The following is a 23,880-nucleotide window of genomic DNA, read 5'->3' on the forward strand; positions in this document are numbered from 1 at the left end:
GTCTTCGCAATGCTGTTCAACACTTGTCTTAAATAAAGGTAAAGAACCTAACAAGGGCAAGCCCACAGAAAACAAGAACAGGAAGTAGTTGAGGGAGATTGGAAGGAATGAGAGTGAATGTGTAATTTTAAACATTAATATGCTAGAGTTCCATAAAGAGTATTAATGAAGAAATGTCCTGAGTACAAATGGAGAGACTAATTGGCTGAGGCAGTAAATGAGTACAAACCCAGACTGGGTATGTCCTGTTACAGATCACATTCTCATTAGTACAGCATACTAAACACTACAGGTATCAGGGATGAAGAATGTTTCTTTCTGAATTCAGATAAGATAGGTAAAAAGATTTTACATTGTATGTAAATGCAAGTTAAAGGGTACACTAAAACATAACCTTTAAACTTCACAATGTAACAGCATATCACTTCCTGTTCAGAGATACCACTCCAAGATCAATTAATCATGGCTAAGACGAACAAACGGTCAACATTCTTAATTAGTGTTGATGCATTCTCCTCTGTGCCCTCATCTGTCATGAAGACTGTTTAAAAATCTGAGTTATTAGTCTTTATTGAGGAGTGGATCTGGTTAATATCTCTAGGGATAGAAATCATTCATCCATCCACTATACACTGGTACCTGATAATTCCTAGCCCCTACATAAGCTACAGATAACCTAAGACCATCTAGGTAACTATAAATCAAAGTGAGTGTAGCTCCCATGCAACCTGGGTTAATTTTTGTTTACAATATATCCACTGAAAATGTTGGTAGGACACTTGAGGAGTCTGCTCATAGATTAGTGCAAAGGGAAATATATAAAGTAGTAGTCAAGGTAGACAGGAAAGAAATACATCAGTCATACATAACACCATGAAACCTCTCTACTTCACACTAATGACCAGAAGATACATTGTGAATTACTACCTGTAAGCAAAGAGCAAAAAATAAACTCTATTCACTCAATAACCATAGATTAATTTGAAACATACAATGTAAATCAAAGTATTCTATAGCAACATATCTTAGAAGTTACTGCATTGAAGCTCAAAAGCATTCATTAATCTTTACAGTGAGGCTCAGACCTTTATTTCAAGTACAAATTAAGCAGGATATAGCAACACAGATGTAAGGACAGCTTAAATATACTTCATATCAAATAAAAATAAAGTTACAAAGAAAGTAACATTTAAGATTCTAATCTTAAATGCAAAATTTAAGATTATGATCTCATGATTTATGATTAATAAAAAAAATCTGACATTAAAATTTATAATTCTATTGGTCATTTACAGATGCACAAAATAAAGGATAAGAAGATAGAGGAAGATAGAGGATTAACTGCCAACAAGAGGAAGCAGAACAATGCAGATCTGGGCAAGATTCAGTTTTCATAACACATGACTGAAATCAGCTTTCTACTCTCCCTGATAGAAACTACAGATGGAAAAAAAAAAGGGAAGGAGTGAAATGTATGTGTGTGTGTGTGTGTGTATATATATATATATGTATGTATGTATATATGTGTGTATATATATGTGTATATATGTGTATATGTGTGTGTGTGTATGTGTGTGTATATATATACATTATATATATACATATATATATATATATAAAGCACCCAGTAGGAACAGATCTCAATTCACATTGTTCTATTATTTTCAATTAAGGTTCTGATGGATGAGAGACTGCAGACCAAATAGAGCTTTGTATGTAGAAATTATCTTCCTAGTGTTCCATAAGTAAATCTTAATTGCTTACTATCACAGCAGGATTTTCCAATCATTGAGGTTAATTATTATGCTTTCAACGGACATAAAATAGCTTACTATATTCATTCTTTTAATCTAATGCAGTAGACAGTAAAATGGAAAAGTCAAAACTAGCACTGATTCATTTAAATCACAATTGAACATTTTCTGTGGTGTGGTATGAAGAAACTCCAAACAAATTTAAGAGTGATTCCAAATTACTGTAACAAAACAAACAAATCACTAAGGCTTATATCCTTATAAAGTGCTGTACTTGAAGTAACCTGCTTTCAGTAACAAGATTATCCAAGGAAACAATTTTATCTGATAGAATTAGTGAACAGTTTTCTATATGTCACTGGGAAGGAAAAAAACTTTTCATCTTCTCTTTCTCCCCCCAAGCTGCTGTTTTTTGGTCTTTGTTTTTTAACTATAGTTATATTCCCTTTTCCTTTTTCCCTGAAGCACAACAAAAGAATCCCAGGTGAGACCACTTCAAAATGGAAAAATGCTGTCTGAAATAAATAGGTAAGCTGCAAATGAGAGCTTAAGCCCAAGCTACGTATGCTCAGAAGAAAGGAAAAAGGAAGGAAAAGGAAAAAAGGAAGACCCAGGGAACCACACGCAAGTCAGATTGAACTCCATGCCTAGAAAGGTCACAGAACAGATCCTCCTGGAAACTGGATGTGACTGATGAATGGGCACCTTAGTAAGAATGGCCTCGACTCTATAACATTGCTCAGAGCAGCAACTATAAACATCAGAGTGTTACAACATTGTTGTTCTTCTAGAATCAAAATGTAGCATCATACCAGACACTCTAAAGAAAACGATTCTGACCCAGCTGAAACTAATAAAAGTAAAAAGCATCTCCCACATACCTTCTTTTGAGTGACACCAAGGAGCTCATGTGTGCAACAAGAAGCATCCTTAGGATCACATGTAAGCAATACTTTGCTTTCTTTCCTTATATACAACTTATATTGGAAAGGAAAGTAGGTAGCAAGTACAGTGTTCCTCCTGCTGTTTTCTGAAATTAAAAACTCCTTCCCCAGTCTGCTTCCACCACTTTATTTCTGCAACTATTTTATGTTGCTCTCATCTTTATTAGAAAAACAGTGAGAGTGAGGATTCAAACCTCAGATATGCTAATAAGGATGCTTCTAGATTTCTTAACTGGAAATGAAGGAATTTGGAATCTATCTGGGGAACTAAACAGGTGATGATTGCATAAAGTGGTATACTTTGCTGGGCAGAAGAACATTATATCTTACTTATATAATGAAAAAGAAGTTAAAAATAATAATAATCCCAAAGAACAGCAGGTAACAAGTAACCTTGTGCAAAATCAGAAATAGCATGTAAAAAAAGTCTAATAAATGACTCATAAACATCATGCCCAGCGTGCTTACTTTAAGTAATAGATACCAGCCCTTAATTTACCAGTCTCTTGATATACAGAATCATGAAATATACCTGTTATCAGATCCAGGAATGCTTCCCAGCTCTCCATTCTAGAAGTATGCCATGATTATATCCTGAAGCCCTATCAAATTCAAACATGGATGAGAGATCTTTCCACTCCTGCATGCTGCTCTCCAAGAAAAGAAAACACAGGCAGAGAGATTGCAACAAGTCCCTCAACCTAACCGCCCAGAACCTTGAGGTGCACCCAAATATGCCATACGTACATAAGATTGCACAAGACAGCACATGTTTCAATTTACTAGTGATATATGCCCTGTGACTTTTCTTCAATGGAAAGCAATATCCAGAGTGTTCCAATTAATATTTAAATACAAATAACTTACTTTTATTTCCAACCAAGGCCACAAGTGGCTGCATTTCTGATTCTTCAGTCACTTTTTTAACCACATTATACCAGTCCTCTAAATTTTCAAAGCTCTGGCAGTTGGTAATATCATACACCAAAAGAATACCCTGAAGAAAAAATACATTTAAAACGTTACAAGTTGTAAAAATATTTTTAACATGGTAAAGTCTAATTTATTATTATAGTAAAATAGGTCATTTAAAATTAATCACATTTTATCTTGTAAGGAATTAAACAAGAGTCAGTACAAGCTGATATAATAAACATGTTATTACAGTGTTTCTTCTGCATTACAAGTGATCCAAATTCAAACACTAGCTGATCTACAAAAGCAGAATAAAATGGCAATTCAGGAAGATGCACAATTATTTATGTCGGAAATATGCCAAAAAGCATGTGCAATATGAAAAATAAAAAAGGTATTTCTTACAAATCATAGAATCATATAGCAAGGTAAAAATTGCACTGGACAGAGACTTATTTCTGCAACAGAAAACACGCTCAATTACATATTCCTACATACTGCCCAACTGTCATGGTTTTGTGGTGTTGCTGTCAATATTCTACATCATAACATCATGTGCAGTATGGAGCATTGAAAGGTTCATACTCCAGTTCCGGGTTATGGATTACCTAGATTTACCTGTGCCCGTGACACCAACATACTGCATCTCCACTCTCCTTTGGAAAGAAAGGCCATATGCCTCCCTTAACTGCTGTAGCAGACAAGCAAGATGCAGTATTGGCAATCTTTTTGCCTTTCAAAGAAATACTAAAAATGCAGTCAAAAGTCAAGAAAAATCATAGAATCATAGAATTACTCAGGTTGGAAAAGACCTTGAAGATCATCAAGTCCAACCGCAGCCTAACCAGTAGCCTATCTCTTAAAAAACAACCACAAAACAATACCACAACTACAAACCTCTGCTAAATCATATCCCTGAGTACCACATCCAAACGGCTCTTAAACACATCCAGGGATGGAGATTCAACCACCTCCTTGGGGAGCCCATTCCAGTACCTAACCACCCTTTCTGTAAAGAAGTTCTTTCTAATATCCAACCTAAACTTGCCCTGGCACAACTTGAGGCCATTTCCCCTCGTCCTGTCACAAGTCAGTAGTGAGAAGAGACCTGCCCCACTCTCACTGTAAGAACCTTTCAGGTACTGGAAGAGGGCAATAAGGTCTCCCCTCAGCCTCCTCTTCCTCAGACTAAACAGCCCCAGCTTCCTTAGCCTCTCCTCATAGGGCTGATTCTCCAAGCCCTTAACGAGCCTCGTTGCCCTTCTCTGGACCTGCTCCAGTACCTCCATGTCCTTCTTGTGCTGAGGTGCCCAAAACTGGACACAGTACTCGAGGTGAAAGAAAAAGAGAGTGCCTCGTGTATTTCAGAGGCTGCGGGCCAGGCTGCAAGTAACAAATACTCCAAATAAGCATTGTTGAGTATCTTGTTCATAAGGAATAACGTTAGAATTGGATTCTATTGTGCTTGTAGAGCTCACATCTGGAAAATATCCCTGCAACTGCACACTGTCCCTCACATTAAATATTCATTAATATTCTTAAAAAGAAAAAAAAAAAAAAAAGAAAAAAAAAAAAAAAGATCCACACAAAACTAGTTGGTTTAATGGTTCACTGTCAACAGAAAAGATTTTCCAAGCACGGCTTTTCTGAGGTTTGTCCAGGCTCAGGCTTTGCTTAACTGTTTCATTAATATGACACAAGATGACAAAATACAGTGCGAGCATTAATTTCAAAGGCTACAACAAACTAGCAAAGACTGCAGTAGTATTTGAGTAAGTTTAGATTATAAGATGAGAAACAGTCTAAAAATAATAGGATGCAGTTCAATAAGTACCATGACAAGTTCAAAGGAAGCAATAATCAACAGCACAAGGATAGGAAACACCTGGCTTTCTAACAGGTTCTACAGAAAAGGATCAAGGAGTTACAGTAGATCGTGGTTGAATCTTATTTTGTAGCCACAAAAACAATTATCACATTGGCATGAAACATTCCAGGTGAAGTACTGCATCCAGATTTGGACACAATGTCAAGAAAAGGGTAGGTTAGAAGATAAATAACAGCACCAAAAGCTTAGAAATCCTTACATCAGAAAATTTTTTAAAAACCTAGAATGCTTTAACAAACATTAGACTGATGGATAACAAGCATCACAATGAAGGTAAAAGGTTCAAGAGAAGATTGCATGAGTCCTTTTTTGTGTGTTCACAGTTTGCAGATGACACTTGAACTGGGAGGATTAAGTCAGTATGCTTAAGGGCCTGGCTACCATTCCATACATAGGCAAGTTCAAGGAATGGACAAACAAGAACCTTTCAACATTCAGCAAGGAGCAGAGCACCTTAGCTGAGGAGCAATAGATAACACAGGCTGGGAACTGACTGTAAAGCTGAACTGAAAATGACTGTCAGGTCTTGGTAAACAGCAAGCCAAATCAGAGTCAGCAATGATCCCTGGCAGAAAGGATGGCAAGCAGGATTCTGAGCTGCATTAGCCACGTGAGCAAGAGATCTGATTATAAGCAGTATTTGTCAGATCATATCCAGTTTTAGGCTCCACAGGATATCAATATACCACAGTAATTTCAGCAGATGTCCACCAGGACAACAAGAGGCTGGAGCACTTGTCCTGTGATAAAAAGCTGAAGAAACCAGACTTGTTTCAACATGAAGAAGAAACACCTGTGCAGCCTTCCCATATCCATGAGGAGGCTACTGAGGTAATAGAGATAGGTTCTTCACAGTAGGAACGTAAACAGTGGCTGTAAGTTTGAATGAGAGCTTATGACTAGTTAAAGGAAAAGCTGCTTTCATGCAGGTATGGCTTCAGAGGAGGGCAACAGATCCTACTGAGATCCCCCCTTTAGTCCCCACTTCCTTTCTCTGCAAATAAGTGAACACAGCACACTGCTTGCAACAGGAGTCAAGTCAGCAGTGTCTTCAGCGCTGAAGAATTAAGCATTTAATGTTGACTAACTCCGTTTCTACTAATTCTTCACAAAATGCTACACTGCTACAGGTGCTCTTGCCCTGTATGTTCAGAAGAAAGAGCATTCATGGTGGATTTACCATGAAAGACATTACTGAATGAAGTTTGGAACTAGAGCTCACCTGACTTCCTTTTTGCCCCCTTCTCCATGAAATAAACCACTGCCATGAAAGCACTTTCGTTTCTCAACCATTCTCTCCTTTGAACCTTGTCAGTACTTGTTATACTTGGCAAATACAACATTTCAGACTCTGGGAAAAACGCAGCACACCATCCAAGTCATAAAGAATACTTCCTGCCTAGATTTCTGCCACAAAAGCACTCTCTAAGCAGCTTAATATGCTGTGAATAAGGACCAGGCATAATGCCACAGCTAAAATTTCTCATTTTTTCTTTTAACCGAAGATAGAAACTCCATCATTGCTTTCACAAAAGAAATATATTTTCCATAAGCTCAAACTATCTACTCATTCTGTACTCTATATACTGTAAAATCTGCTATTTCCTTATTGTACGTGAGGAATTGAGGTGGAAAATTAACACTGGCATTTTCTTTAATAACACAAAAAAGTAGCATGTTCTCTGCCATGAAAAAGGTTAAAAACATGGCATATTGTTCTCCATATGAACAGCACATTAAATTCTCTCATCTGAAGCAATGGAGCAAATAGACCCTGCTTACACAATTGCAGTCTAATAATGGAGGCATTTTGTTTATATGAGCACAATACATGAGTACTTTCTTTCTCAGAATTATAGGATATATTTTAAAAATAAGCCACTGGGAACTGAGAATATTGCAGAAATGATTCCTTGGTCTCTAGATAAGGTAGAGTGAGCAGTACTCTTTCTTCTGTTAACAAACCAATTGATGAGGTAGCACATGCCAGCTTGTTAGGATACTTCAAACTGGATATATGGATAGGGACAGCAATTACAGCTCAGAGATGTGAACATTTGAGATATTTACCACACATACGGCAACAGTACTATTATACAAGAGAACCGCAATTACAGAAGTACTGTAACAATATTCAACCAGGCAATAAATTCATACCAGACAATCAACACTTAAAAGATGTCAAGTTCATGTCAGAATTTGTCACAATAAAAGAAAGCAACAGAAAACAATAACTACAAAAACTGCTTTGCTCTTCAGGCTTCTCCCCATCCACCCTACTTCTACAATAGATTTCAGTATGGTTTTTTTTTAAAATACTTATGAAACATTAGAGCAAATTTTTAGTATTCTCCCCTGGAGTAAAACTGAATTTTAGCTGAGTAGTAATACCTCGCAAATCTGCAGAAATACTGTTTTTACAGGACAAAAAAAAAAAAGGTTTACAATGTACTCATAATTAACCACTGTTATCTTAACAATATTGAGGATATGGGTACTTAAATACATTATATTGTGGCAACTCAGTCACGTGAAATAGGACTGTTCATCAGCTCAGCTGTGGTAACTATCTAACCTCTCTTGGCCTCTCGCAATTCTGAGATAAACGTGCTTTAATTGGTGCTGACAAAAAAAGTCATTTCTTAGCAACTTTCATTTATAAAGATCAAAGACTTCTCTCCAGCTTGTAGAACTCTACTGGTTCAACAGCGAAATTCAACTACCACGATAGGATGCAGAAACAGATCCATGGGAAGGGCAGTTTTAGATCCATGGGGAGGGGAAAAAAAAAGGGAAAAAATCAAGTGTTTTAGGACAGCAAGCGAATTGCAGTTTCTCTGACTGCAACCATGCAAGGAAATTAAGTATTTCCTCATCGTCAAATCTGGCATTCTTACTTTTAAAGATGACAAGGAGATGAGGGACCTCCATCAAAAATGGAACCATGACTTAACTATACGATCTATCCCGTAAAACTGGCTCAGTTCCAATCAGAAAACTTCCAGTAACTTCTAAAAAAGTACCCATGGATCCCCTGCATACTCCCCCTGCTGTCCTGATCACGTTTCAACTGAGTGAATGATTTAAACTGGTGCAGATTCTCAAAACTTCCACCTACAGACAGTCTATTTTTTTTAGGTAGGTCTACCACACAGTTGAATTGCTGAGCAGAAAGCCAAGAGCTCAGCCACTTGTGATTTCTGAGTCTCATCATCCAGATAAGCAACAACGTTAACCATGCTACAGCTATCTGCAAGTACTATACCAAAGCATGATGCACACTGGAGGCACATCACGTGCTGTTCTACACACATACTATAAGTTAGAATGATTCAGACTTGCAAAATACATGCAGATGAACACAATTTCTAGAGCACATCCAAACTGTCTGCTTTATGTTTATGTACACTGTTTGAATTTCAAAATTGAAATGTTGAAAATCCCAGTCGCACCACAAAAGCTGACCAGGTATAACACATCCATACATGTTTCTTTTATAGAAGCCTTTGCCAGAATTTCTCCAGTATTTAAAAAGTTTTCTTGTACAGAGGAAGCCAAAACTGAACACAGTGTTCCAGTGTAGCCACAAAAATGTCACAGAACAGGATAATCACTTTGTTTGACTTGCATCCCCCAACCTCTCCCCCTCAAGAACTCTACCTCCAAAGACTTTTCACAGAACGACTGAAGATGGAGAGGACACCTGGAGCTCATCTAGTCCAATACAACAGCACCTGTGCAGGACTATGTCCAGATGACTTTTGAGCATCTCCACAGAGGGAGAATCCACAGTCTGTTTTGAGCAGCCTTTGCCAGATCTTGGTAAATGTCATAGTAAAATCAGTGTTCCTCAATCTTCGGTACTGTGCTTCAGTTTGTGACCACTGCCTATCACTGGGCACCAATAAAAGGAGTCTGGCTATGCCTTCTTAACCTTCTTCACATTGGCAAGCCTTTTCATCTCCAGACTGAACAGTCCCAGCTCTCTCAACCTTTCCTCATATATGAGATGCTCCGATCCATTAAACAGCTTCGGTGGCTCTTCACTGGTCACTCTTCAGTTGATTCCCAGCAAATACTGCTGCACAAGGTTATTCTGTCCTGGGTGAAGGTCTTTGCCATCTCTGAACCACATTTCTGCAGACCCATTCCTACTATATATCATGGTCTCTCTCAGGATCAGCTCTCACCTTCAGCACATTGACCTTTCCTCCCCAGTTTGGCATTACTTTCAAACTTACAAACAATGTTTTGTTCCATTGTTCACAGGATTAATAAAAGACATTAAATAGTATCAACCCCTAAGGAAATCAATTTATAAGCAGACACCAGAAAGGCATCAAGCTATGGAAAACTTCCAGCTTTCTGTACACTTCACTAGTCATTTTGTGATCTATACATTCAACATGTATCTCCATTGGTGTTGTGTTTTTGGTTGTTTTTTATTATTTTTATTTTTATTTTATTAATACCAGGAGAAATTACATGAAAGATCTTGCTGAAGTCAAGGTAAATGACATATGCTGCTCCCCTCTTTGCAAAGTGCCATAGAAGGCAATCAAGCTGGTTGGACCTAATTTAACCTTGCTAATTCCACGCTAGCTCCTCCCAGTTTGTTTCTTGCTGCTTTACTGTCTATTTACAGAATATTTTTCCTTCTAAATACTCCTACTTACTCTACTTCATCTTTCTCCTTCTTTTACAAAGATACAGATGCTCAACATTAAATAAGCTTCTGCCTGAAAGCTGAAAATGGTGCTTTTCAGAATTACTCTTGGTGTTTTACATATATATGAAAATATAGTTTTATCTGTCTTCAAAAGATGCTGTTACAAAGCTAATAGAAAAGCATGTTGAAAATCAGCTCCAATGACTAGAAATCTAATAAAGAAGTTGACTTTGGGGAAAAAAAAAATAGGCTTACAATGAAGAGATGTGGGAGAAACAAAAAGAGATTGAATGCAGGTTTTTTTTTTGTTGTTAATGAATGATTTAAAAAACATATCACTGTGCCTTTAAACTTACTGATAACTTTTTCACCTACTTTGGGGCACTGACATTATTAACTTTATGATGTACCATCATTCATAAGGAACTCCTAAGGTTTATCACCAAACTCAATATAGGAAAAAGGTTAATTGCCTTTTATTTCTTTCACTGAGTTTACTTGGGGCATATGGCATCAATTTGTGATTAATCAAATTCTGCCTGTCATGGAAGTCTGTTGCTTGGTGTATCTTTCACAGGCAGCAAATTTTTTTTATTAGAGAAATAAGAAAAAGAAAAAAAAAAACTATAGAACAGATGCAACAGCTGAAAACATTTAGATCTTTTTTGAAAGTGACAAAATGATTAAATAAAGGCAAACTTATGAATTTAGCAACTAATAATATCTAATCTCCCTAATTAATCATTCCTGTGTTGTCTTTATCAGTACAAAACTTCTATCCAAGTTTTAGAATTCCATATTCTTTGTGCTTAAATTACTGTAGATTTTAAAAAAGGATGAATTTGCTTTCTGATAAATGCAATATTGAAACATGTGATGCCTACTGTTTTCATTACCAACTCCAAGTTTAAGAACAGAGTACGTTTTAGGATCAATCATGTTAGAAACTTTGGCAAATAGTACTTCCTCTTAAATCAGCTCATAACTCTGTTATAATATAAAGCACCTACCTAAATCTACCACTCATTTTATACTGCTTACTTAGCTTAAAAATAAAATAAAAATAAAACAAATATTCATGGATTGGAGTTCTGTGGAAACACTTAGCTACCTGGTTGTCTCCTTTTGTTTGCCCTCTTATAACCTCAGTTGTATGTATGAGTTTAATGGTGTAGGATTGCTCTTAATTTCCTCCTTCTACTTCTTCTCCCCAGGAGGCATCTCCTCTAAAAGCAGTCACTGTATCAGCCATGTGGATACTCAAATCACCTTTACTATTTACTATGATTGCTTTCCTTAACTCAAGAGAAAAAAAACACAGAAACATACATCTGTTCTTGAGTTATTCAGATCTACAAATGCACACACTTCCTTTGCTTTTTAAATCAGCTTTAAAAAAACAACCTATAATAGCATGTTAATATCAATTATGTTTAGATTCAGCAGATTCAAGATCTACAAAGCAACACACTGCAAGCTATTCATAATTTTGAGAACACAGTTTCAATTAATTCCACATAATGACTATATCACAATCAATACTGTACCTGAGCTCCATAAATATATTTATCCAGCATCTTGCCTCCTATTGTTTGTCCCCCTACATCCCACACTTGAAGAGTAACGTTCAAATTTCCTGGAAAAGAAAATTATACAGATTACTGTGTAACCTGGAAAGCTTAGATACAATTAATTTATATTATCATGGCAGGTAATATCTCTTAGCATATCAACAGTAATAGCTTTTTACAAGTATAACACAAATAGTAACCAAATTTAAAGACAAAGACAACCGTCATTTGGGAAAAGAAATGTCACTTGTGTCCAGGTAACTCATTACAGTGTCATAAAACCATAGCTAAATATTCACATTCCAACATAGTTACTTCACAAAATCGTACACAAAGTTTATCATTCTGACTAGAAGTTATACAACATACTTTACTCAAGGAATGCATAATAACTTCACAGAGAAAGTTCTACAGTGCAGCACTTGGAAGTGGAAGGTACTTGTGTCAACCTAACCATATTGTTTCACGTTCTGTATCCCCTTCGTCTTCCACCTCCACATTTGTAAGAAAAATTCACAGAGTAAATGTATTTTGGTAGTGATGCTCTTTAAATTACTGTAAAGAATTATGTGGTTGACATTAACTCAGAGATGCAGATACAAGTCTACATTGCCAAAGCCAACTAAATTTCCTCTATCCACCACCCCAAAGCGGACAACCAAGTTAAATATGATTTACATAATTTCATCTTCCAAGAATCTACACCAAGAACAGATCTGCCTTTCTACTCTAAACAGTTTTAATATCAGTTCTGAAGACTGTTGAAACTGTTAACAGGCTTTCAAAACAGGGTTACAAAAATTAAAAAAAAAAAAAAAAAAAAAAAAAAAGCAGCAGAATATTTAATACCCTGCAAGTCATACATATTTTAGAGGCCAAAAACTCAAATCCACAGTCTATGCATGTGCACACAGCAGCCTGTGTTACAACATGCTTACTAACATTATAATACAAAACTGCACTGATGTCTTAAAAGCACTAAACTAATAAGTAAGCCCCTATAACTAAAATGTTTCTCATCTCCACATAATTTCACAGTAATAACAATCCTATGTACTCAATCATAAACAGCTATGAACTTTACTCCAAGAAGGATATACATTGCGACAAATCCTCTATCACAACATTTGAGTTGAGTGAAAAAATACAGTAATTTGGACTGGTAACACATACTTTCAGTTCAGCTACTTCAAGTTATTAACAACTTTATTTCACGCAACATGATCTGTTCAGCCTTCAATTTAAACCAAACAGCCTTACGTGTTAGTTGTGCAAGTATGCTCCTTGGAAATACATCCCAGCATTCCATGACTATAAATAAAATAAGAACTATATAGCTGAATATATGCTATTTGTGCTACTAATTACTCCACATTACACTTTTTATGATGTTTTAATCTGGTTAAAAACACAAATATCCTAAAGTTCTACTTTGGTCAAATATGCAGGGATGAACATGAAACTATCTATTCCGAGTACTCTTAAGGTACACACAGTTCCATCAACATTAAGATACAGAAATTGCAAAAGGAGCTTGGTAAATACATTACAAAACTCCAGCTGAGGCAACCTTTCATAGAATAAGAAGCTTTATTTGTTTTGACCATGCATCTACTATTTATTGATTGATTCTTTTTAAACAACATAACAGAAGTTACTGCAAACAATACAGGTAAGTCTTCCATCAGCTGGATGGGATGAACTGGTGAACATGCAGTCCGAAATGACTGTGCATTCTCAGTAGGTAAACCAACAAATATTCTCAGAAGCCCACCATGCTGAAGTATTGTATTGGTTGTATGCATTCTACTCCTCGCCTGAAAATACTCATTATGAGTTGTTAACTTCTCTTTACTAACAACAGAAAAAAGAAACAAAAGAAGAAATGGCTCTTAATTAAAGCCTTACTGAAATCCTGTTGATCATTCCCTGTGCAATGTTTAATTTTCCCCTATATATATATATGTATCCTGTAATACTTGCTTTGTGCTCAGACCGATTCTAGGGGGAAAAAAAAGCGTTAAGATTATTCTGACAGAAGGAAGAATGCCAGACCATTTGCCTAGCAAATAACCCATAAGTGACTATGAGAGCAAGAGAAAAGTTTTCTGTGAAGAAATCTGAAATCTGTTTGTTGCTTTGCTTTTTAATATACTAAATAGGAACACAATGGAGAAGGGGAACAAAATAACAACCTACATATAAAATAAGACAATTCCTAGAAACAAAGTTAACGTACAATAAAAGTAACTGAAGAATCCCAGAACAGGAAAATGCTAGCACTACTTTAGTCTGTAGAAAAAGCATGCAAGTACAAAACCAAAATAGCTAAGGCAGCACAGTGCAGGTATCCAAGCCATTTCAGGTATGAACTGAAGCCACTGGGCTGATTGAACACTGACCCTGCAGAGGTACACTTGGTGCACTGGTTAACCTTACTTAAAGTGCTGCACAGTCAGGATGGAACTTAAAACACAAGCCTGCCCACTTCTTGCACTGAAGACTTAAAAAACCCTTTTCACAGAAGAATCTTGTTTACTGGACTGCACCCACAACCTCCCTAACAGGTATTTGACTGTGGCACTTCAGAATTTCTATCAGCAGAACCCCTGACTAACATACAAGTTATTTAAGCAGTAAAACCTACACTACTGCTGAATCCAGACTACACAAAGTACTGCATCACAAAATACACTTTACAAATTAACATTTGGAAAAGGAAAAAAAAAAAAAAAAGGCAAAAAATTCAAACAAACTGCATAAATTTTTCAGCAGATAAATAATAGAAGACAGTGTTCACAATTAAAGATTAAATTAAGTCAACAATGAAATAAACAGCAAACAAATAAATAGTCAAGAGATTAGTATTTGCATCAAGCCATGTTGTTTCAGCAAGTAAAATATTCTCCTTTCTTATTTTAAGATTGCATTAGTTCCTAAAAGAACTGGTGAGAAATAGACTTCTTATTAAAAATAACAATGTCAATATTTTATTGAAGAAGATGGATTTTGAATACACCACGATATAAACTTCCATGAGATTGTAGTAATCGGTAATTTCAACTTCTGAAACATTGCTTAGAGGAGAAGAGCAAATCTCAAGCACTGTAAAACAGCCAACTGCCAGCTCTCCTACAGAGAAATCACAGCTCGTTTTCCTACCGATATACACGTTATAATTCTTGTGTAGCAGCGTGGATTAATGTTTCATGTAAAGAGAACGGCTCTGCCAACCCAGAACTAATCAAGAAATCAGAAAAATCCATTTACTTAAGTAATGCTTTCCACACTAGTATTTAGAAATCATACCCCCCTCTCTTGCTCCCCCCACCACCAGCCCACCTTACCTATAAAACATACCGATTTACATCTCCCTACATACACATATGGGCACGAGCAAAAACTGAAAGACGACCTATTGAAAAAATGCCTTTTCCCAAACAGGAACACGTTCCATGCCTGTTAGTACTTTGTTAACAATAAACAAGTAAAACAGATGCAAAGACTTTGCTGTTGTTTTGGTGCTATTTTTATCTACTTTCTGATTAAAAAATAAACTAGAAGTAAAATAGGAATGGGTCAGTAGATGATAATTTTCTATGCTTTCTACTTAAGAAGAACATTTAGAATCCCAGTACTGTACTAATAGCTTCTGCATGCTTAACTACTGGAAAAAAAAAACTTGCAAAATACAAGTTCTGAGCATGCAAACGGCATGATTTGTGGACATATTCCACTTGCAAGTATCGCCATAAGCAGCAAAATCACCAAAGCAAATCAGGGATCATAAGGATGCCTGAAAAGATCATTCTGTTTCACTTTAGGAAAATATATAAACATAATCAAGAAATATTACTGGCAATGTAATTTTTAAGAAACTAAGTTGAGGAATCCTGTATTTTCTCACAACTTTAAGTTAGAGTTAATATTTTAACTATCTGAGTTAGTTTCTCCCTCCACCTCCCAAGGAAAAAAACACAGAACTTACATCAAATTGATCAACACTCACTACAACTTCCATCATCTAACGTTTCTCTAACTTTGATTTCTGAAAACAGAAGAAATTGATTTTAATGAAAAACTTTCAGGCTTGGAAACTGAGTAACCGCAAGTCACTGAAAAGACTTATTTTAAACCCCAATTGTTCAGAAACAAGCTTCTAGCAGCAGCTATTCTTTCTGAATTATTTCTTTGCATTTTCCACGCTGCGTGCTGCAATTGGCATCTAAATAGTTTCTTTGCCGTCGCGAACTGAAACATCTTGAATGCTCAAACTGTATTTTTATGAGTGCCGAGGGACCCTAAATTTTAGTGGTCTATTAAATGCCAGCAATTTCATGCTGCCTTGCATAAAACAGCATTCACATATTAGAGCGCTGCGATTCCATAGCTGCATTATGCTTCGCACACACAACCCAAATACACCATGTATTTCATTTCAAAAAATAAAACTATTTCTTTCAAAACACAGATACGTTTCCCAACAAGCGTACTTAAAGTTCCACTTCATTGTTTTATGCTTGGCAGTTAGAGATAACAAAATTCATGAATACAGACAGCAGTGTTTAACTTCAGATCTTAAACCCACATTGCAAATACACAACTCTTTGTCACCTGGCAAGAATACGTTTGGAGGAATTTTACTTAGTAACATTTCTTTTTTAACTATTTTACAATAAAAAGCAGTGTACTGAGCATATTTAGTATACATTACTTTGTTTCTGCGGCTTTTACTGTGCCCTAATCTTTCAGTGATAGTGTCTTCATTCTCTTACCTGGCAGTGTGATCCTTTTCAAATAGAAATCCAGTCCTATGGTTTGTTTGTATTGTTTTCCAAACGTTTCTTGGGCAAAACGCGTGGCTAAGGATGTCTAAAACAGAACAATATCAAATTATGTTGTCATTTTAAACAGTATAAAGCTCGAAGTTAAACCAAGAAGTATGAAATATAGTTAAGCAGTTGCTAAATCAACGCATGCTAACAGTGCTGAAGGATTTGTACTGTTAAGCATTCCAGATAGAGTCAACACAACAAGAGGAGGTAGCAACAGCCACCACAGAAATCAGCAGACACATATTTCCTCGGCATTTCAAAGACACTGCATTTTCATATCATAAAATATTACACAGATTTGAATGAGGTGCCGTTAGATTTGTGTCAAGTTGAGTGTACTAAGAGACACTATCTATACTTGAATAGCTCGTTTTCGATAAATGTGCATTTCTCAAACAAGGGTCCAGAACACCCCAAACCCTGACCAGTTATTTTCTGGAGGGGAGGCTGTGGGAAAAGTAGATATCTGCACAGTGGAGAGCCCCAGAGGGAACCCAAAACAAGGCAAGATTTCTGCCACTGGACAATGAAGCCTCAGAGTCAACTACTACACAATGGCTAAGACAGGAGGAGAGACTGCAAACACCTCAACAAAGAGAAGACTAAACCCGCATTAAAAATGCACATTTGCAGAATCATTCCTCTAGACAGAGCTTTGGAAACTTATGCCGTCAATTTATATTACATGGATTTACAAAAGTAGACCAATGCCCTGAAGGCACAGTAAAGAATCAGTTTTTACTACATACAGCTAAAAGGATACATAACTTGCATGAATTAACAAAGCACAGCATTTCCATTCTTTCACTGGCAATTTAAGATCTCCATATGAAAGCAGCACAATCTAGTGTTAAGAGAATAGAGAAATGCAATTACAGAGAAAATGAAAAGTTTGTACATGGAAAAATACATTGAATATGAATGTCAGGTAGTTAACATAACCAGCATCCAATTAGTGACACACGCCATGAAATTTCTTGTTGATGTAAAATATCTTGTTGAAATATAAAAAACAAAGTAAATGCAGACAAATAGAAGATATTTTATATACTCGCACATACAGAGAAACTTGAGAGCTTCACAAAATCCTGCCTGAAAACAAACAAACAAAAAGGAACTTCTGACAGACTTCAACCCATCAAGACCTGAAGATGGGAGTCATGTCAGCTGTTAGAGATTGCTGTTAGAGTACATTTAGCTAAAAATGCAATAGTAAAATAGCACTGACAGTCCTAAGAAAGCGAGAATAAGCAAGTTCTGTTAACGGACCTCTTGTAACAAAGATCTGAATTATGCTAGTAATGTGTCAAACGTACACAGGGAGAAAAGATAACTGACTCTTTTTGGCACGAAGACATGACCAGAAGAGCTGGAGTATTAAAGCTCAAGTATTAACAGGCAAACATGTATTCAACTATACAATTACCTGTGAAGTAAATAACAGGAGATACACTGTTTTCAATCACATTGACATTCTTATCACTGCCACACATATAATAAGTGATAATTTCAGATTAGAAGATATGTTTTTGAAGTAATTAATATAATATAAATAAATTAAAGATTATGTCAGCATTTAATTTACTTCACTGAATTCAAGCCCAGAGGAAATTAAAAATAAGTAAATGGGAGCAGAAAGAAGTAAATGTGAACTTGCATGGCTATGGTTATATATTTATATCATTCTGGAAAGGAAGAAGACCATGGAGAATGAGCCATGAGAAGACTGTGCTGCCTACAACTATGTGACAGTAATACTGATATCATAGACAAAAAAAAATACAGTTCAAGACAAATTTATTCTGTAATATTCAGTAAAATCAGTAGTGCTTATGTTTAGATTTGTTTAATGCCAATGGTTAGCACTGCAGTATTATAAAGACATTATTTTTATCTGTCAGGACCTTAAAGATAAGAATACCACAGAAAAAATAAATACACCATATCTACTGCACATTCTTCCTTTCCATAAAAGAATATCAGTATCCAGAGAGCAAACTAAAATATCATCTGACTATATCAGCATTCTGTTTTCTCCAATATGTTAATTTGGATCCCTATTTAATAAGCAGCCACTCCCTTCTTGTTTAAGGGCTCAGTAAATATTAGCTTTATCACTCCATGACATTCAATATTCCCCTGTGGGCTTCTAAGGGTGTTAGCAAAAATAAACAACATACATTCAATTAACAGTCAACCAATAAGAGCAGCAAGTTATCAACAGCATAGCAAAGCTCTCTTAAATTGTTTTCTTCCACCGTGCTCTTGCATGCAAAGGAATTTATATCAGAAATTCACTGAGTAAACCCTTCTCAATTTTTTTCTAATAAACCTTAGCGCTGGGTTACCAGACTGGAGCTCTCTATTCACACAACAACCATTTATCCACAAAACACCGCAAGCAAGAGCTCCAGCTCCTTCACCACAGCAAACAGCGAATCATCCCACTACACATTCAGTACCTCAGCAATACAAATAACCCCATCAGTCATAAAGCTGCTCTTCACCACGCTTCTCATGAAAGGCTGCATAACAGTTATGCCTGTAAAGATAGGGTTGGTATTATCTGTGTAAAACAAAGTTAAATAATGGTCCAGCAGAACTGTACCTTTAAAAACAAATGAGATGGTTAGAACACTTTTTTTAATAAGATTAGGTTCAATGCAGAAACTCTCAGCCATTAATCCAGAGATCAGAAGACAACATAATACCAAGAAGGCCTTGTTCCACCACACCACTACTAAGCCAAGCAAGCCATCACCTCTCCCCTGACTTTAGCCTAGTTTGGTACATTCACACACTTAAGCATTTTAAAAAATAAAATAAACTTTGTATGCTGTTCTGAATAGCAACGCAGCATTGAATCCTGGTCTTACAAGCCCCCCTTCATCAGCAACTGAAGTTCTTTGAGTTCTGACATACAGTAACCAAAACAACAGTAAATATACGCACACAAAAAAATTACACCATTCTGAGAGTGAAATACAACAGGATATTTGAGGAGCTGTTTTGGAAATAAAGATATAAGGAAATTGTGCAGGTGAGACGAGAATTTCTTGTTTATATTTTTCAGTGTCATCAACAGACTCCGGGAACTGTGCTGACATGCCATTCCTAAATACCCACACACTCAGAAACAGAAAAAGAAAAGAGAAGTATTAACGAAATAGCAGCAGAGCAGTGGAACAGAACAAGCAGTGATAGGCAGCTCTGACACTTACTATCAGCCTGCCAAAGGCAATCCCTCGAATGAAATCCCATAGAGTTACGCTTTCAGAAAGTAAAGCCAAAGGATTGTATCACTGTCCTAAGTAATTAAAACCAAAGCCAAATGAATGGGATGCAAGCATACTGTGCTGGAGTCTCAAATCTCCATTCATATGACAACTTCACCAACCAGCTGAGAACCAAAAAGCAGCATCTATCCATCCCTTCCCACCCTCCTCAAAGACCAAACTGTAGCTCTCCAAGCACAGCAACATTTGGGTACCATCCCTGCTGGCAAGAATCTTAAGACAGACAAAATGAAAATCTTCGGCTAAATAGAAAAATAAACTAATATAAAAACAAGTAATTGTCCAACACGGAATTTCTGACTGAGAAGAGTCTGGCTCTGTGGATTGGGGCACAAGAAGCCTTTTGCAAGCAGAGGAAGCAGTTCTGTCACCTGAAGGTAAAGCCTTTCCACTCCTAACTACTGACAAACCTTTGTTCACTAACATAGATAAGACTACCAGGACTTCTAGAGTCAAGCATTTATCTATGAAGATAGCTCCATCCACACAGGACACTTGATGCAGTTTTCCATTTTCAAAATGGAACAGTGACAATTTTTAGTCAACATTTACAAATGTATTGAACCCAAGCATGACAAGATCCAGAATTAGCACAACACTTCAAGAAGGTATCAGAACAAAGCCTAAAGTGACAAGGACATCACTCCATATTCCAGCCTACATTTAACCACGTGCAAATACCCCTACAGCAGGCTGAGTTCATTTTCATCATCCACTAATGGAAGACATAAGGTGTTTCAGTTTCCATTTGCAAAGGATGGCAAAAAGGCAGAACCTCAGCCTCTCCCCTTCTCCCACAGCCCCGGTTTCAGCCCGTGAAAAGCTACTGCATTTGCTTCCAGTGGCCCAAAACTTTCTTCAACAGTAGTAGACCAGGACAGGTGTGGTTCTAACCAGAACTGTTACCTACTCCAATAAAAACCAACCTGTGCATAGCAAGAGAAGGAACACATGAGTGATAATGTCTGCTTTTTCCCTTCCAATCCACACTTGACCTTGTTTATTTGAATGGAAAAAATCATTTTGGCGTGGGAAGAGCAAGTTGACTTAGAACCTATATACACAGCTTTAGGCATCTATGATCCTTCTCACCATCAGAAGCAAGAAACCAATTGCTATTAATAATTCTTGGATTCTTTTCTTGTCACATTACCTCTGCTTCTGATTCCGAGTTTCTTTTCAGCTTGTTTCCTTTGCTCTCTCATTAATATCTTATGAACCAACCATTACCTTCCTCGATTTTCTTACTGCCTTCGTTTTATTCTAATGCTTTTTCAGGTTTTACTGCCTCACACTTCTTTCCTTTCTTCCTCCCTTTCTAATCTTGCTTCCTTCAAGTTTGCCCCAGCAGTGCATACTCCTTGATTTAAAACTAAGTATTCTGTTATTCATTGAGCCACCATGAAATTAGCAAATAGAAGCACAACACCCCTCCCTCACCTTACAGAGGAAGGAATTCCTACATAGAGTAAACATAAATATTACCCTTAGCTTGGGACTGATACTGATTTGTTTTAAAACTGCCACCAACACTTCAGCAGAACCTTAATCATGCTGCTTCTAGACAATGTGAAGAAGAAAAGTTTTCCACCTTCAGCTTGCTGATGCACAACGAGGTCTTTTCTTTCCCTTTCTCATGGAGAACTGAAGACCAGACAGCCCCAGATGGCCAAGAGGGAGGAAATCAAATATGTTTTAAAAGGGGCGGAGGGGAAGAAAGCAACGGAAAGAAGCCAAATCTGAAAAGTCTCACACTAAGCACACAATACGCGATATCTCAAAGATACATTCCATTATTTCCTACACCTCTCCAGTGATCCCAGTGACAGAAGAAGAGGAAAAAACAACATCTTGTGGAGCAAATGAGAGACTAAGTATGTATGTGTGCAAAGACCAGCTGTAAAACAGATGTGAGAAGCAGGCTAGTTGAAAACATATAGACGTATGCATGTTTCAACATTTCAGCCAAACGAGTAGACAACAAAGAAAAGGAGCCTTCAACAATTTAGTCTTCCAAGGTGCCTGAAATATCACTAGGCATGTTTTACCCTTCCACTTCAAAACCCAATCACTTCTTTATTTTACAAGATCTTACAATAAATCCATTATTGCACATGTTTGCTGCTAGGCCATAAAGATGACTGGAAGAAGCCTCTATTACAGCATCATCTAGGGGGGACAGGAGGAAAAGCAGCCCACCACAATGCAGCTGCTGCTCGCGGAAAATAAGCTGCACTCAATGAGCAGGATTGCTGGAGCCAGCAGAGATTTGGTGAATGGCAGCTCCAAAGTGAGGGGTGGGAACCAGCATGAGCCTGCATCAAAACTCAAGAATGCAGGAAAATCCCTGTTCAGCAAGAGGTGATACCACAAGGCGCTGAATGGGAGCAGTGAAAGGATTCTTCCATTTGAACGGAAAACTCCTGGCAAAAGCCATCCATGAAACAGCACTCCAGCCATCGCTCCTGTGCATTTATTATTCTCTCATCACACAGTCCATCTACTGCATCATACGAACATAACACTACTGCTGCCTTATTTCTGTTAAGGGTGTGCAGCTCTAGTAATTCCACCTGGAGTAATTCTGCTTTCCATCTGAACTGCACGAGGCAAACTTCCTGCCTCCCTTATCAGAAATGAATGGCAAGAGGTAAACCTGCGTTCTTCAAATACGCAACCAAACAAGTATTTATGGGAGCATCTCACAAGAGGCCTCAGGCCCCGTATAACAACAGGGCGGGTTGTAATCACAACTGATCACGTTGTGGCGTAAACACTGGCGTGCAGCTTTCATTCACATACTGCTCCTAATGAGAGAGACGCACAGCGCTGCGGGCGCCCCGTAGGCACTGCGCTCTGCACGGAGCGCACCCCGACAGCTCCCTGCTCGCAGCTCCCCGTAGGCACCGCGCGGCCCACAGCGGGACAGCAGCTCTGAGCCGCTCTGTTTATTAAAGCTCAGGAGAAGGAGATTACAGCCGCGCACGCCCGCTCGTTGGCAAGCCCCGCCAGTAGAGCCGAGGATACCGAAACCTCCCAGAGTTTCGCCGCCGAGCGCGGAGCGGACACGGAGCTGCGCCCGGAGAACGGCGGGCCCGAGCAGGGGGCGAGCGGGGGGAGGAAGGCGGGGAGGGAGGCGCGGCACTGACCTTCCCTGCGGTGCCGTCCCCCAGCACCACGAGCTTGAGCTGCCGGTCCGGGCTCTCCTCCTCTTCCGAGTCAGACATGCTCGCCGCGGGGAAGGGAAGGAGCGAGCGTCGATCACGGAGCTGGCCGCGGCGCCCAAACCGGAGCCGCCATCTTCCTTCAGCGCGGCCGCCGTCGCTATGGGCCGCACCGGACGAAACCAACGACGGAGCGGAGAGGAAGGGGGAGAGGACAGGAGCTGGCGCAGCGAGACCGGCAGCCGCCGCGGGCGCACGCAGGGGGCAGCTGTGAGGCTTTCCGTTTCACCCCCCCTAGCAGGAAGGCGAGTGGCTCAGCCCGGCACCGCGCTCAGCACGGCAGTGGTTCGGCCCGGAGTGACGCCCCGCGCGGTAACTAAGGAGCTCGGGGTCAGAGGGCGTGGGGCGGAGCCAGGACCGCCTCGGCGGGCGGGGAAGGGGCGGGGATGGGGCGGGGATGGGGCGGGGATGGAGGCCTTCGAGGCCCCGCCTGCGGGCTTGGTCGGGGACGGCAGGATGGAGTGCGTGAGGAGGGATGTCGGGGGGCTGAGATTGGTTCTGGCTGCCGGCTGCTGCCCCCGACGTGCTGAGGGACGTGAGTGGTGCCGCGGGTCTGCCGGCGGTCAGAGCTGCCGGCGGCCGCTCCGAGAGATCTCAGTCCGACGGTGCATCAGGAGTCCCAGAACTCCGAGTTAATACCGCTGTGCTCCTTTCTCACAGCCTTAATTCCTACCCAGTTTCAGGCACGGCCTTAAAAAAATTATTGCTAGATTTTTTTTATTATTATTATTATTTTTTTCCAATTATTTGTAAGCAGCAACAGGAATCCAAAACAGTGAGGTGA

At 38.5% G+C, this 23,880-nt stretch overlaps 1 protein-coding gene across 2 annotated transcripts in view; it reads right to left on the reverse strand.

Moving 5' to 3' along the window:
* RAB28 (RAB28, member RAS oncogene family) overlaps positions 1-23,436 on the reverse strand; it is a 58,336-nt gene extending 34,900 nt beyond the window's left edge. For both annotated transcript variants that reach the window (XM_072336147.1, XM_072336146.1), the window contains exons 1-4: positions 23,022-23,436; positions 16,517-16,613; positions 11,718-11,806; positions 3,566-3,695 (exon numbers count right to left, since the gene is read on the reverse strand). In XM_072336147.1, coding sequence (XP_072192248.1) covers positions 3,566-3,695; positions 11,718-11,806; positions 16,517-16,613; positions 23,022-23,099 — 394 coding nt within the window. In that variant the 5' untranslated portion in view covers positions 23,100-23,436. The remainder of the gene's footprint in view (positions 1-3,565; positions 3,696-11,717; positions 11,807-16,516; positions 16,614-23,021) is intronic.
* Between the last annotated feature and the right edge of the window lie 444 nt (positions 23,437-23,880).

Source organism: Excalfactoria chinensis, chromosome 4 (assembly GCF_039878825.1).
Source record: "Excalfactoria chinensis isolate bCotChi1 chromosome 4, bCotChi1.hap2, whole genome shotgun sequence".
NCBI classification, from domain to species: Eukaryota; Metazoa; Chordata; class Aves; order Galliformes; family Phasianidae; genus Excalfactoria; species Excalfactoria chinensis.